The sequence below is a fragment of the Gopherus flavomarginatus genome, chromosome 7 (genome assembly GCF_025201925.1).
Source record: "Gopherus flavomarginatus isolate rGopFla2 chromosome 7, rGopFla2.mat.asm, whole genome shotgun sequence".
Taxonomy (NCBI): Eukaryota; Metazoa; Chordata; order Testudines; family Testudinidae; genus Gopherus; species Gopherus flavomarginatus.
The window spans coordinates 8400172-8416502 of NC_066623.1; the positions used below are offsets into that span (position 1 = coordinate 8400172).

General features: G+C 42.8%; 1 protein-coding gene across 3 annotated transcripts in view; it reads left to right on the forward strand.

Annotated features, from left to right (window-relative positions):
* ADAMTS2 (ADAM metallopeptidase with thrombospondin type 1 motif 2) overlaps window positions 1–16331 on the forward strand; it is a 399572-nt gene that overhangs the window by 305988 nt on the left and 77253 nt on the right. For all 3 annotated transcript variants that reach the window (XM_050961509.1, XM_050961510.1, XM_050961511.1), the window contains one exon: window positions 4060–4262. In XM_050961509.1, coding sequence (XP_050817466.1) covers window positions 4060–4262 — 203 coding nt within the window. The remainder of the gene's footprint in view (window positions 1–4059; window positions 4263–16331) is intronic.

Here is a 16331-nt window from a genome sequence, read left to right on the forward strand (position 1 = left end):
AGAACAACAGAGCAGAAGCGGATCTGCCAGCACCACCATCAAAACTGCCTGTCATCAATGACATCAACACAATCTCCTTATCTCAGATCATGCCAAAGCATTCAGCCCCTCAGAGGGCCAGTCTCCCTTGCCCTGCCAAGCACTGGAAAGAGAAACCATTTCTCAATATCATGTTCAGTAGCCTTTGTTTTGCTGTTTTTTATTATACCTATCTGTGTGCAAAGTAAACAGGACATGACTTGTAGCCATTGCCAAGCTAGTCTAGCTTTTCTAAAAAGCTTATAAGATTTACTGTCAAATTTCACACTAACTACAGTTTGCCATAGTAGAGGACAAAAATACGGTTGCCATAAGATTTCATAGTAAATCTCATGAGGTTTTGAGTGATTGCTAAATAATTACTTCCGGTTGCTATAAAAGATTAACACGAACATTTTTATGCAGGAATGCCCTATGAAATAGGGCTGCAATGGGCTGCTTGACAGATATTCAAACCCTGGTGAAGAATTCCCTTTAGGATTGCTAGTCTAGGGTTGTTTACCTGTCAGCCTGAAACTGTCAACTGGGTTTATAGGGAAGAACGAATTTTCAAGTTGAGCCATTGATTCTGACCAACTTAATTTCCAAAAACTTCAAGCTGCCCCAAGATTTGGAGCCAATGGAAGCCTGCAGAATATGATTGCTGCATTCATTAGCTACATTTAAGGCTGTCTTTATCATAGGAAGAACTCCTGTTTGGAGCAGCGGAGGAAAGAAGGGGTACTGAAACAGGCCTTCTCCCCTTCTGTTTGTGTCATCAATCTGTTGCATCTTGTTGTTAGCCAAGATTGTAAACTCTTTGGTGGCAGGGCCTGTGCTTTTATTACGTGGTTGTATGCCTACTGCGATAGGGTTCTTTTTCATAGATATTTAAGGTCAGAAGGGACCAACAGATCATCTAGTGTTGCCTGTATAATAGAGGACATATAATTTCATCCAGTTGTTCTTGTATTGAGAGCAGTAACTTGTGTTTGACTAATTCTGGAAAGACAAGGTGGGTGAGGTAATAACTTTTATTGGTCCAACTTCTGTTAGTGAAAGAGACAAGCTTTCAAGATTACACAAAGCTCTTCTTTGGGTGATCTGGGAAAGATACTCACAGATAAATACAAGGGTGGAAAAGATAAGGGGTTAACACATGTTACAAGAGACCATTTAAGGTGAAGGGGGCAGCTAAAACCTCTACAGACTTGACATGGCAGCGCCCATCTTTTCTTGTTCTCTGTATGTATATATATCTTGTATATCTTTCTACTGTATTTTCCACTCCATACATCTGATCAAGTGGGTTTTAGCCCACAAAAGCTTATGTTCAAATAAATATGTTAGTCTCTAAGGTGCCATAAGTACTCCGTGTTCTTTTTGCTGATGCAGACTAACATTGGTCCCACTCTGAAACCTCTACAGTTGTAGAATAAAGGAGGTTTAGTAGGTTACAAATTGTTGTAATGAGCCATAAAACGAACGTCTTTCTTGAGCCCATGATTTTTGGTAACTATCAGAGTTATGAATTTAAGCTCCGAGGCTTATCTTTTGAATGTGATGCACAAGTTTCCTTTGAGGACAAGAACTGGGAGGTCAGATATGAGTGATCATTTTGTGAAAAGTGTTTGCCCGCAGTGATATGGTGTTTTTATCTTTTACCATTTTTCTGTATGAGTTCATTCAAGAGCCTGGTGGTTGTTTGGCTTCACCCACATAGTTGTTACTCGGGCCTTTTGATATACAGGATGAGGTACAGCACATGTTATGATAAGCATGTGTAGGACCTATGGCACAGCTGCTGCTGCTGCTGGACCCCAGTTGAGGTTTGGTGGGGGAAATATTTGCATTTTATTATGCATCATGCAGGTTCTGGGGCAGTTGAGGAGAGAGTATGTGCTACTCACTTCCTGGGTTCATCAGTAATCTCCCTGGACTCTAGGGAGATTACTGATGAACCCAGGAAGTGAGTAACACATACCACCTCCTCAGCCACCCTGGAACCTGCATGGGGCATATCAAACCTAAGGTGGTTCTTCTGGAAGAGAGAAGAACTTTTGAATTTTCCCGTGGGGTGGCTTCAGATCTGCAGAGTGGCGACATGGCTCTGGCTGACCTGGGGCTCCTCTGGGCAGGTTGGGGTGGGCTCAGGGCTGTGGAGAGGAGTGAGCATGGGGTCCCAGGACTCTGGCTATGGGAGGGGGTGTGGGTACGGGCGGAAGGGGTGGAGCCGGGGGCTAGCCTCCCCAAAGTGGGGCTCCACCCACCACCCATGTCTATGGATCTTGAAAAGTTTTTTATGGGTGGCATTGTTCATCATAGCAGTGGTGATATGTCTGCAGGTTTTGCATGTGTTGTTATGGTTGGGTCTGGTCCCTTTTGAGTTGGTCTGTCCTGGACTGTGGGGAGCTTGCTTCTGATGATGAGCTTGGCAAAGTTGCTGGATTGTTTGAAGGCCAGGAAAGGGAATCATCCAGTCTTAATTTGAAGACTTCAAGTGATGGAGAAGTAAGTGTAGGGTTAAGTGCCAATACTTCGTTTTCAAGATCGTTTAAGCGGACACAGATCATCCATTAACCGCAGCCTAGTCCATTTTTTTTTAAATAATGAGCACTATTGGAAACAAATAAATAATTAACAGTAATAATATTTCCTAATTTTCCATCTAGGAGTTTGTGCTTGTATGTACAGCAATTCAATATGACAAGTCAAGTTGGGCACAAAGGATGAAAAGTTGTTCTAAAAAAATCTTGAATATATTTCTCATTGTATTTCTTTGTTATGTAAAATGTCCATGAGTTGTAGAAAACTTATCCACATCATTGCTTTTCAGATAGATTTACATTTCTATGAATAAATCTAATATCTCTCTGCTGGCAGTGGTTTGTTTGTCCTCACATGGCTTAATGCAGAGAGCTTACATGGGTAATTGCATTTGTAATGAAATTTGATCCTAGAACTGCAGAATCTGAATAATAAAAGGAAGGCATATGGGCACAAATCCTCAAAAATATTTAGGCACCTAATTCCCATTAGAAGATCTGGGCTGCTATTATATTTGCAGTTAGGGACAGCACCCCAGTACAAGACAGCTGAACAGTCTCTTTATTCCAGAAACTTCTAACAACAATGAGGATTGTATTTCAAACAGGCACATGGTATATCAACATAGTAGCACGCTCTAGCACTGTCTTATAATTGTTGTTGTTATGTATTTATATTGTGGTAGGTGCAGGTGCCGGCTTCTTACGGATTCAGGGGAACTTAAACCCCCTCTCTGCCCCAGGCTCTGCCCACACCCATCTCCTTCCCTCAATTCGCTTCTTCCAAGTCCCCACCCTGCCTCTTCCTGCCCCAACTCCACCCCTGCCCCACCTCTTCTTGCCCAGTTCCACCCCCTCCCCTGAGTATGCCCCGTCCTCACTCCTCCCTCTCCTTCCCTCCTGCACGCCGCAGAACAGCTGATTGCTATGGGCAGGAGGAGCACTGGGAAGGAGGGGGAGGAGTTGATCAGTAGGGCCACCGGCAGATGGGAGGCGTGAGGGGACGGGGGAGCTGGCTGCCAGTGGGTGCAAAGCACCCACTAATTTTTTTCCGTGTGCGCTCCAGCACTGGAGCACCCACAGAGTCGGTGCTTATGAAGGTAGGGCCGATCGGCCGCAGCCCCATTGTCTTAGGCATTGTACACACACATAAGAAAGAGATGGTCCCTGCTCTGAAGAGCATACAGTCTAAGTATAAAGCCACATACAACTGTCCAACATCCACTGGATGCCACAAAGATATGGGGAGAGGATTCACATTTGTTGCAATGTGGATATACTGTAGGCCAGATTTTTCTCTTTGCTATACCTGTTTAAATGCAGAATTATGCTAATGAAGTTACTTACACTGGTATAACGCTGGAGTAAGCGAAGAAGCTGCTTCTTTTTCTGTCTCTCTCTCTTTTTTTTTAACCATATTTTGTCTTTTCAAAGAGGATTAAAACAATCACACCTTGATATACTGTTGACTGCCTATTTTTCTATTTAATTTCAGCAGCTGACCTGAGTAATCTGGATAACCTTGTCAATATGCTGGGCCTCATTGAAGACCGAGTAAATAGCTCAAGAAAGAGATATCGGAGGCATGCGACTGATGATGACTACAACATTGAAGTTCTCCTGGGAGTTGATGACTCAGTTGTGCAGTTCCATGGAAAAGAACATGTACAAAAGTACCTTCTGACCCTGATGAATATCGTAAGTAACTTACTGCGACCTGCACTGAGGCCTCAAAATGAAATTAGAGTAAATTTACTTCACTTTAGCCCTTCGAATAAAACACAGTAGATCATTCTCAATACAGGAAATAACATAAAAATTCAAGCCGCTTCTACATAAGTATAAAAAAATAAAAAGTGATGGCCAGGAACAGTACTGTCAGTGGGACCATTGCCATGCTTCAAGTTAGGCTTGTGCTTCAGTGCCATGCTGGACCAAAGCCTAGAGTCATGGAAGAGTATTTGGAATTCTGGGACTAGCACTGAAAAGCAGTCGTCATGCTTTGGGATGTATGTTCCCTTATGCCATGTTCCCCACAGACAAACTAGATATTATGAGCTATGTTATAATAAGAGATTAGAAACATTGATTGGGTTGGAAATTTATTTTTTAAAGTATTTGATTAAGTCATTTGATATCTTGACAGTCACCCAACCATTGGTACAGACTTTCTTTACTCTGCATTTAAATATATACAGTAAGCTACTTAGTCTTCTGAAATTGATATAATTTGCTCCATTGTTGGCATGTCTGGGTTTGCCTAACTAAATATGTAATCTTTTAGACCCCATCAGTGTAATAGACTGTGCATGGTTTGGTTGTAGGGTTGCCAGGTGTCTGGTTTTTGACCAGAACCCCCAATTGAAAAGGGACCTGGCAGCTCCGGTCAGGACCGCTGACAGGGCTGTTAATAGTCTGGTTGGTGTGGGGCTGGCAGGCTCCCTACCTGGCTCCGTGTTTCTCCCCAGAAGTGGCGACATGTCCTAAGCAGAGAGATGGCTGGGGGGCTCTGCACTCTGTCTCTGCCCACAGGCGCTGCCCCCACAGCTCCCATTGGCCGGGAACCACGGCCAATGGGAGCTGCGGGGGCAGCACCTGTGGGCAGAGGCAGCATGCAGTACCGCCTGGCCACGCCTCCACCTAGGAGCCGAGGGACATGCCAGCCGCTTCTGGGAGCCACCTGAGATAAGCACTGCCTGCAGCCCACATTCCCTCCTACACCATAACTCCCTGCCCTAGTCCTCAGCCCCCTCCTGCACCCAAACTCCCTCCCAGAGCCTGCATCCCCTCTCACACCCCTACCCTAGCTCTGAGTTCACCTTCTGCACTCAAATTCCCTCCTGGAGCCCACACCCCTGCCCAGGCCCGGTAAAAATGAATGAGTGAGTGAGAAATAGAGCAAGGGACAGGGGGGATGAAGTGAGCAGGGTCGGGGCCTTGGACAAGGAGGGCAGGGACAAGGCCTCAGGGAAGGGGCGGGGGTGGGGCAAGGGTGTTTGATTTTCTGCGATTAGAAAGTTTACATCCCTATGTGGTAGTGATAAAGATAGACACAAATCTCCATTAAATATAATTGGGTAGAATTTAACAGAAGACACTGCCATATTTAGTCTTTGACTGAAAGAATTTGACTGGTAGGGGTTTAGACTGACCCCAGAGGCTGAATATCTTGATAGATGACTTTGGGGCACTTTGCAGAATGTGGAAGTTGAAACGTGAATGGAAGCCCAGAACACTGGGAACATTTCTGCCTGGAGCATAGTTTTTTAAAATATTATTATTTTATGACTATGATTATGAGACTCTTATCTCTGCATGGAGTTTTAAACTGACTGTCCAGATATATAACACTAATCTGACAATCTCATCTGTAATTTTTAGACACTCCTAGTGTATTTTTCCAGTGACATCATGGGACCTCCAACATCTGTCCCTCATCATGCAGTCTTTCTTTCAGCACATTATAGATGTTTAAGGAGCTGTTTATTCTGTTTTCTAGTCTAGCCAGCAGAGAGGTAAATCACTGTGGGGCAGGGGACTGGGGAAGACCCGGCTGATGGCTTCTATCCTGTGCCAGGCTCAGCTGCTAGTTTTGTCTGGGCTGGGGAGGACGGGACTTCCTCTTTCCCTGCACGGCATCTGGGACCGGGTCAGACCCACCCCCAGATTTTTCCCCTATCTGTAGGAACCTCTGCAAACTCTTCCCCCGACCCCATACTTACTGCACCCATCGCTCCTTAGTTGCAGGGGGAGAGTTCACTGTACAGGGAGCTGCTCCCCCATTTGCACAACCCCTGTGCATCCAGACCCCTCATACCCAGACCATACTGCTGAGTCTCACCCCCTCCCCACAGACCCAGAACCCTCCCTGATGAGCCCCACTTCCCTTGCAGCTGGACCACCCCGACAAGCCACCTGCACCTGGATCCCCTCCCTATTGAGCCCCAACAGCTGCACCTAGATCCCCACCCCACTGAGCCCCACTTCCCCAGCTCTGGACCCCCGATAAGTCCTCCACACCAAGACTCCCCTGCTGAGCTCTATTCTCCCCACACCCCGACCTGCCCCACTGGGCGCCAACCACCTTCACCTGGACCCCCTGCGTAGTCCCATTACCATTGCACCCAGAAACCCCCAACAAGCTCCTATGCATCCAGATCCCCCACTGAGCTGCCCGTACCCAGATTGCCCCACACAGAACCCTCTTAACTTAAAAAAAAATAATTAAAAGTGGTTTAGTGATGTTGTATATTAAATCTAGTGATTAAAAACTAATTTTATTCCATCCTAGTTTTCCTTTCAGGCATAACTTACACACACCTGTTCCCCATGTGCATTCTCACATTCTTGCATAGTTGATTTCCTTATCTGCAGTCCTTATCTAATGCTGCCATTAACCCTTATTATTCCTATGTACTTCCCACAAGAAGGAAGCACGACTGAAACCTACAGGCTCTATCAAGACAGCCCCTAGATATTGCAAAGTGGGGGTACTCTAAATGAATATGTTACAGGAAAATACAGAATCATAGAAGTTAGAAAAGAACTGCTTGTTCCCCTTTTCCAGCTCCTTGCCAGTGCTGGATTTTTCTGTCAACATTTTCTGCAGGGTTCTGTCCAATGTGTATCTTAGAATGCTTCTAGGAAGGGTGCTGACATGAATTCCTTAGGCAGACTTTTCAATAGCAATAGATTGTGCTCTCAGGAAACTTTTTCCTGAGAACCAGCCTAACTATTTTCTTAACTCATCTTTATTCCATTTTTCTTGGTCAAGCTCTTTAGACCACCCCAGAAACTGATCTCCTGCTTGATGTTTGCCAGGGGCTGCAGAGCACCACTGAAAGCATGTGTGTGGGGGAGATTGATTTGCCGCACCACCACCTGACCCTCCCTCTCCCCTTGACCCATGAGCCCCTCCACAAATCCCCTCCAAATCTGAGTGAATGGCATTGCGACCTGGTGCATGAAATTGCAGCACCACTCAGGTTTGGCCTAGCAAAAAAGTGGTTGGCCTGTGGCCCGGGTGCCACCAACCCTCAGTTCTGTGGCCTGTGACATTTAAATGCAACACTTTAAATGCTATGCAAGTCCACCCTTATTTATAATCTAGCCAAGATAGCCATAATTAATTGCTTTATTTCTTTAACTCATCCCCTCAACTCCCCAAAATAATTTTGTTAATACTTTCTCAGAAAAGACAAGAAACTACATACTAAATATTTTGGCCACACCAGATATTGTCAAAAAGGTGACTGAGGGGTAAAGTGAAAGTAGATGCTGCCAAACTATTTGACTGGGTGACAGACTCCAAAGGAAAGGTAATAAGTGAAAGCAAATATATAGTAGAACAATACTCACAGAAAATTTAAAAGGAGAAATGTATTTATGTAGAGTGCCATTAATGTGTGCTGCAATGCAAACTGCAATATACTGTAAAAATTAGCAGAAATATGGCATTAAAATATATTAAGAGGGAAGGTCGCTACAGGACAAAGGTGTGGACCCTAGAATTTGTCTCTGTTTGTATAAGAAAGGAAAACTGGCTTTCAAATAATATAAGGAGTTGGACTCACAATAACATAACAGACTTGGGCTCAATCCTAATCCTGCTGAAATCAGTGGGAGTTTTGCCATTAACTTTACTGGGAGAAGGCCCAAACTACTGATGTTTAAATAGAAAGGATTGGATACGGAACAAATCAGGAAATGCAGTAATTGAGAATTTGGCATAAAATATCCTTTAGACAAAACATTTCATTCCACAAGCAATAGAAACACCGCATAGAATAAATTTACCCAAACAACCATTCAGAACAAAAAACCAGCTAAGCCATGCCTAGGCTGTGTCTATACTAAAATTGTTATTCACTTTTCCCATTGCAGTGCTATGCCAGTTCCCCACCATCTACAGTATCAATGGCAGGAGTTCTGGAGTATATTAACATGGTGTCATGAAATCCAGATCAGCACAGGTGTAGATGACATGGCGGTTGAAATGCTGATTGCTGATATTTTTAAACAGAGGGAATAAAAATGTAATCTGACCCTAATTTAAAAAAAAGAATACAAAGAAATAAGACAGACCAAACCTTTTCCTGCTCAATGATATCTCAAATGTGGGCATTATTTACTTATTGTGTTTTTCAAATTAAGAGACAGAGAGATACTCGGCCATCAATACCGATGAGCAAACAACCCACTGAAATAGAACATTATGTGAAACTAAAGATGTGAAACAGGGCAGAAAGCATGTATTGAAAAACATATAACAATTTAACAAGCCCTCAGGACAGTCCCTTCCACGGGTCATCGAAGTGCATACACACATGTAGAGTTATGAATATATGTGGTGGTAGCTTCCTCCAATAACAAGCTATAAAGTACAAACTAAAGACCAATGTGAGTCGGGCAAAAGTGTTTACTGTAAGACAAGTGCGGTTGAATTCTCTGCGATGAACTAATTCCTGAAGGCTAAATCCCTGTGATAACTCCCCTTACCATAAACATGGAAAGAAGGGAGCCCAAACAAGGTTACTTTTCCCGGCTTTGTTAGGTTATACTGTGTGCAAAGGGCATTAGCAGAAGGGTGTCCCTAATTAACCTTTCTCTGTGCGGTTGGGTGCCAACCCAATCAAACCAATATTTTTTTCAAGCCCAGTGTAATGGCTTATTCAGTAAATCTGTTTTACACTGGCTAAGGTGACAGGTCAATGTCAACACCGAAAGTCCATAAAGGGAGGAAAAACCCAGAGCTAGGGTGTTCAGAATGGCCTGAACAGCTACTCTGATTTCCCCCCCATAATTTGGAAATGAAGTCACAATCCAGCTGTAACTAATGGTGATAAATGCCAGAGGATTTTTCACACTTCGGGCTGCAGCTAATCATAGCCTGGCTAAGCTATGAGAGTTTCAGTGGAGTGGAGGAGGCCGTTTGCCATGTCATTTTTAGGCTCCAAACATTTCCACATACAAAATCTCTTGTTTCCATTAACGCCTTGGTACCTCCCCACAAAATAGTTTAAGCCTTTTCAGTGCAGTCGTTTAAGCAAATACTGTAGTTTTCACTTTATAGAACCCCTCAGTAGCAGCCTGGTGCCCTTGCCATTTCTCCTGCACACGGTAGTGTGGTTTCTACCCTGTAGGACATTATCTTGCAAGGTGCGCTCTGTACCTCAAAAGACTGGGTTCACATGTCAGTGACACATTAACTTCAGATTTATTGTTGTAGCAGTTGTGCTGTTGTATACAACAGTATGTAATATTACTATTTATGATGGGGCACCCGACTCCTTGAAGTAAAGCAGAAGTGATTAAATAGTATATTGAAATATCTTCTGACTATGTAGTCTACATGAGGGTGTGAAAGATACTCTTACTTCTCAAGTGAAGACAACAAATGTCAGAGATTCTATTAATCCATCTCCTTTTGTCATGCTTTCTCTATGTCTTGGGGAGGTGTTTAAAGTACACTAGGCAAAACTGATTGTCTGGAGAGTCTTATGCTTTATTGTGAAATAGAAATTACATACTACATGAAAATAGTGGAAGAAGAACTGAGCTTTTAATGGATAGTATAGTAATAGTTTTGGCACTTGTGACACCAAGAAAGTGCCATTTGTGCCAAGAGTCCCAAACCATTTCATAATTTGATTACAAAATGCTTTCAAGGTTTAAGCAGTACTTCCAATGGCCATTTCTGCTGGACATGCAAGGGGTTAATCTATGCTTTAAAATGTAGTTCCAGGAGCAATTTTTCTGAACCAGACTTTGAATTTTGGTTATAAGGAGGGTTTCAGCCTCTAGATCCAGCTTCTCCACACTCCAGTTTTGAATCTGGGTTCACATCCAAAACTGAAGATACTGTTTTCTGGATGAGATGCAGCCCAAGATGACAGAAATCTAGTTAAAATATCTAATTTCCATCATTTAAAATTGCTGAAGTCTCAGGAGATCAGGTAACCTGGTGAGATTTTTCAACATGTCAGCTCTTAAGAGTCATTACCACCCACCCTGAACCTCTGGGTTAAGTTTCAAGCTCACCTCAGAACTTGACCCTACTCTCAACACCATCTCAAAATTGCCATGAGGGGTATTTTAGAGGTAGGTTCCAAATGTTTGTAGGTTTACACAATCTGTCTCCCAGGACTTAATGGATAAGCAGCTTATGAGATTTCTCCTCCACAGAGTGTTTGTCTCTCCTGAATACTCTCACAAAGTAGTTTTTCAATTTCTGTGCAAATTCTGTGTCTTTTGTTACAATGATTATCCTTGCCCATTGAGGTTCTATTTTCTCTCTTTACCCTAATGTATTTATCTCATTTTCCATGCTGAAACTTCGCTTCAGGCATCTCATTTTGTGATGTTGGCATGTCTCCATTTTACAACTTTTTCAGAAGAATTTGAGTGAAATCTGCATACATTGTTGATTTCAGACTTTATGAAATCTTAGGAGCCTAAGTCCTATTGACTTATAGTGAGACTTAGGCTCCTAAGGGTGAGATTTTAAAAAGTATTTGGGTGCCTAACATTGCAAATAGGCACCTCATGGGATTTTCAGACACGCCTAGGTGCCTAATTCTCATGAAAAGAAATCACTGGGAGTTAGGTGCCTTAGGGCTTTTGAAAAATCTCGCTAGATACCTATTTACTTCCTTAGGTTCATAAATACGTTAAAAAAACTGAACATTAGTGGCTTTTGAATATGTTTTCCTTTGTCTTTAATAGGATCTACATTATATAGTTATCATATGTGAGAATTTAACTTTTGTAGATTTGGATGATGGAAGGTGAAGATATTCTGATACAGAACAGGAAGTCCTAAATGAGTGGAAAGGGCAGAAAAGTCATCATTTTTAACTGACAAATTGATGAAAGCCTGCGAAGCGTGTCTGATTCAAGCTGTTGGAAAAGATGATGATTGAACCATTTGAAATAATAGTATACTCTGTAAGCAGAATCGTATTTATTAAACTGGGTAGCATTTTTAGGGGAGGGAGGATATTTCAGTAATACTGTACTTAAAGAAAAAGATGTGCATTTTTTAAAAAATCAAATAATCTGTATACATTATTTCAAATAATTTATTTCAACACATACTTTTTAAGTTTGAGCTAATTCTTAATAATTATGCAGCTAGTAATTGTAAGTCTAATACTATACACCTAGATTTTAATTAACAGTATTTAAATTAGAGCTCATGTGTGCTTTAAATGTGTGTTTGGATGTTAACTCATTCACGGTATTCTAAGAATCAATACTTTTGAACTGTGGAAAATACAGATTTTGCCTGTGCCTCGGTGATTTTTTTTTTTTAGTATCTTTGCTGCTAAATTTCAGCAAAAGTTGTATGTGCAATTTGACATCTGACAGATATATTGGGAAATGTTTATTAAACTCTTAGAAGTTTCACTCATTTCTATGGTGGCTTTCAGGTGTAATTTTCAACAGTATGAAGGCTGGATTAGATGTGCACTTCCCATTATTGTTAATGCCTAGTTTTTTTCAATGAATAAAACTGGTAGCTTATAGTGATGAGCAAACCTCCCAAAGTTCAGATCAAATAAGATGTACAGTCAAAGGCTGTGATGTCTAGACAAATGTAGTCAGTTGTTTTGAAGTACTCATTCTCATCATCGCCTCTCAGCAGCAACAGCCTTCCCCATCCTGAAACTCCCAGACAGCTAGTACCAGTCTGACTAGAACGTTGGCATTGACCAGATGCTGGTTGACTTTACCCCAGATCTAAACATGAGCCCTGACCACAAAGTTTGCATCCAGATCTGAACTTTCTTTAAGAATGGGGATGTTGTAGTGTTATCATTGTTATTATTGATCACGTTTATTGTGGTTTATGTGTAAGGGACAATTGAGAATGGGGCGTGCTTCAAAGTGTTTACAGTCTAAATATAGGATTATGGTTCAGGCCTATCTCCATCTAAAGCATGAACCTGACCCATGTCCTTTTCCAGGTTCTGAAATTTCTGATAAAGAACTTCCTCATTCTGTTGAAGAATGGAGATATGAGACTGGCTCGTCCCACTTACAGGGACCTAACAGAGTAAAGCCCCAACCTCACTGAGGCTTCCAGGAATTACAGCAATGCATATGTAAATAGAGAAGAAGGATGGTTTAGTTGTTAGAGCAGTAGCCTGTGACTCCAGCGACCCAGGTTCAATTCCCTTCTCCACCACCGCTGTCCTATGTGACCTTGGGCAAATCATTCAGTCTCCCTGTGACACACTTCCCTTATCTCACAGGGGTGTGTGAGGATAAATACATTAAAAATTGTGAGGCACTTGGGTATTACAGTAATGGGAGCTATATAAGTGCCTAAGATGGAGGTGGGTGGAAATGTTAAATACTGGTAAAGTATTTTAAACTTTAAAGGATCATTCCAGTAACTGAAACTTGCACTGCCAGGGTGTTTTCAGATCCTCTTACTCAAGAATAGGGGATGAGGGTGAGGCACACTGACTTCCCACATATGTTTACCCTTGTGGGAACTGTGGGTTTCTCAGCACTCCTCATTAGCTTTCTGGAAGAGTGGCGTATGGCTGTGCCCAAATGAGAGACCCTGGCAGTGGAGTGCGTAGCAGGCTACCGGACCTTCTACCCATAGACCTGGTCTCAACAACTCATTGTGTAAGGACTATTGAGGGGTGATGATAACATAGTTTGCATGATGGAGGACTGAATAAATGGGTAATTAGGATCAGATTCTGATAGGTATCCAAACTTTTGAAGGCTTTCCTTAACCAAACCTCTGAGGTTCACCTAGTCCTCTTTCTCTAGTGCATTAACACGGCACCATCACCTTCTCTATGAAAAATAATTAAAAGGGTTATTTTACTGTGTTATACTGTGAATAGACTTTGCAATAAGACATTGTGATAGATAGCTTGAGATCATAATGCAAATTAGACTGCTTCAGTCAAAACTTAGTTTATATTGTTTGGAGAAACATCTCGGTGTAGTTTGTAAGCAAAAGCTGGAGTTCAAAAAAGTCTAAGGAAGGAACAAAGCAATTAGTCTAGCAGCCAGCAAAAAGTCTATAACCTCTCTAAAGCCAAAGTTACTGTCAAAGATGAGATAGGGATCTATAATACTAAGCTAACTAGCTTCTTGCCAAGCCAACACATCTGTGCTGTGGAATGTTTTAAATTTGGATCATAAGCAACTAATTTGGACTTAATTATATCCACTGTGCTCTCACACAAACTGAGGTAAGTCAAAATACTAACCTGGTATTTACATATGGAATGCCAGATTCTCATCTCAGTTTTTCAATGTACATTGTCCTATATTTCCAGAATGTCCATCATTGCACATAAGTGTTTGAGCACAATGGTAGATTCTTTTTTCAAGAGGCGTGGGGTGCACTTCTTCACATCTGAGTTCAGAATTTGACTTCCAAGTTTTGTCTAGATTGTGCGCTCTCATTATTATTTTTCCTCGTGACACTGAACAAAAACTTGCAGGAGGAAAGATTCCTTCACAGGGGAAATGAAAAAGTGTCGTTTGGTGATTAGAAGAGGGGCCTGGGAGTCCTGATTCATGAGTTGTGCCCACAGACTTGCTGTGTGACCATGATGGAGTCATTCAGTCTCACTGTCTCTTGGGTTATCTTCCAAGGAAATGTGTGTAATGCTGATGGTGCTGCTTGAGAGACTAGAACAATAATGTGGCTGTTGTGGGAGTGGGATTTTTCTTTTGGGGAGATTTTTGGACTACAAAGATGTTGTGTATTTGATTGTCATGGTTTTTGTTCCTATGACAACTGAGTTAGATTATTAGGGGGTAGCCCAGCCAGCTTCGGCCGGTTAGGCGAGCTCTGTGTCTGTAAATAAATGGTCGTTTTGTTAGCTGTCTGCTATCTGGCCTCAAGTGATTTCTTCCTAAACCAGCTGCCCCCAAGGATATCACAAGTGGCTACGATAGATGGGATTCTGGTGCTGCTCCAGTAACAGAAGGAAGTAGAAGTCAAGGTACAGAACAAACAAACAAAAAAACTGCTTGTTTGCACTGACTGTGAAAGTGAAACTAAGAATCATAGCTACTCTGACCAGGCCACTGGAACCTTTTGATGAGAATATAGTGCAGTGGCATGTGTATACGGAGCATTTTGAGCTTTTTGTTATTGCAAATGACATTACAGAGGCGAAGAAGGTGCCAATATTCTTAAGTGTTGTAGGGGCTAAAACGTACTCCCTGCTACGCAGCTTACTACACCCTGTTAAGCCTGAGACTAAATCTTACAGTGACATCGTGGAAATCCTGGGGTCCCATTTTTCCCCAGAACCACTGGTAATTGCTGAAAGATATCGGTTCCACAAAGAGACCAAAAAGAAGATGAAACAGTTGTACAATTTGTAGCAATTTTAAAAAAGCTAGCAGAACACTGTGAATTTAAAGAGATGTTAAATGATGCCCTGCGTGACAGGTTAGTGTGTGGCCTCTACAGTGAAGCTATATGGAAGCGTCTACTGACAGAGGCTCAGCTTACATTACAGAAGGCTGTTGATATTGCTGTCTCCGTGGAACTGGCTACAAGGGGGGCGCAATACATCGGTGCATCCCCTAGGGTGCAAAAAGTGTCACAAGAACCTACCCACAAAACTGTGCAGAGTCAGGAATCTTACCGCTGTGGTAAGCCAGGTCACCAGGCATCAGAATACTGGTGTAAGGACCTGGTGTGTCGACACTGTGGCAAAAAGGGACACATTGAGTGTGCCTGTAAACAACAGAAAAAGAGGCCTGTGGTCTGGCCGAAAAAGAGGAACCCTGCATACCCTAGAGCAGACCCAGGATGATCAAGGTGACACCTCATCACAAGAGGAAGTGCCACTGCATGTTTTGTCTTTGGCGGTGGGCTCACATGAATACTGGGTAACCCCATTGTTGGATGGCAAGCCTATATGCATGGAACTGGACACCGGTGCAGCCGTCTCGCTGGTCTCCGAGACTGTGTATAAAGAAAAGCTATAGCATCTTCCGCTTAAGGCAACAAAAACTGTTCTGAAGACGTATACGGGAGAAGCTGTGCCCATGTTGGGCACTATTGATGTTAAGGTGGAGCTCAATGGACAGGCTGCTAAATTGCCACTGTTTGTGGTGAGAGGTAACTACCCAGCCTTAATGGGTAGGTCTTGGCTTGGGAAGATTCAGCTGAACGGGGCAGAAGTGCACCGGATGACTAAAGAAGAAACCAGTCTAACCCCTATACTAAGGAAACATGCTGCTGTTTTTGGAGAAGATTTGGGAAGTATGAAGCGAATCACTGTGAACACTGAACATTAAACCTGACAGTCCATCAAAATATCTGAAAGCCCGAACTGTGCCATATGCCATCAGGCCAAAAGTTGAAGCAGACCTGGAGCGCCTGGTCACCAATGGAGTCCTAATACCAGTTGCCCATAGCTCATGGGCCACTCCTGTCATTCCAATAGTGAAGAAAGATGGCTCTCTCCGGATTTGCAGTGATTTTAAAGTCACTGTCAACCCAGTGTTGTGTGCAGAGCAATACCTGCTTCCCCGCATCGATGACCTCTTTGCAGGCCTGGCTGGGGGACAAAAGTTCAGTAAGATTGATCTGAGTCAAGCATATTTACAGATGCACGTCCCAAGAGCTGTTGACTATTGTGACTCAAAAGGGGCTTTATCAATACCGTCGCCTACTCTTCGGAATAACGTCTGCTCCCGCCCTGTTCCAGAGGGCTATGGACCAGATCTTGTGTGGCTTGTCAGGAGTTCAGTGCTATCTGGATGATA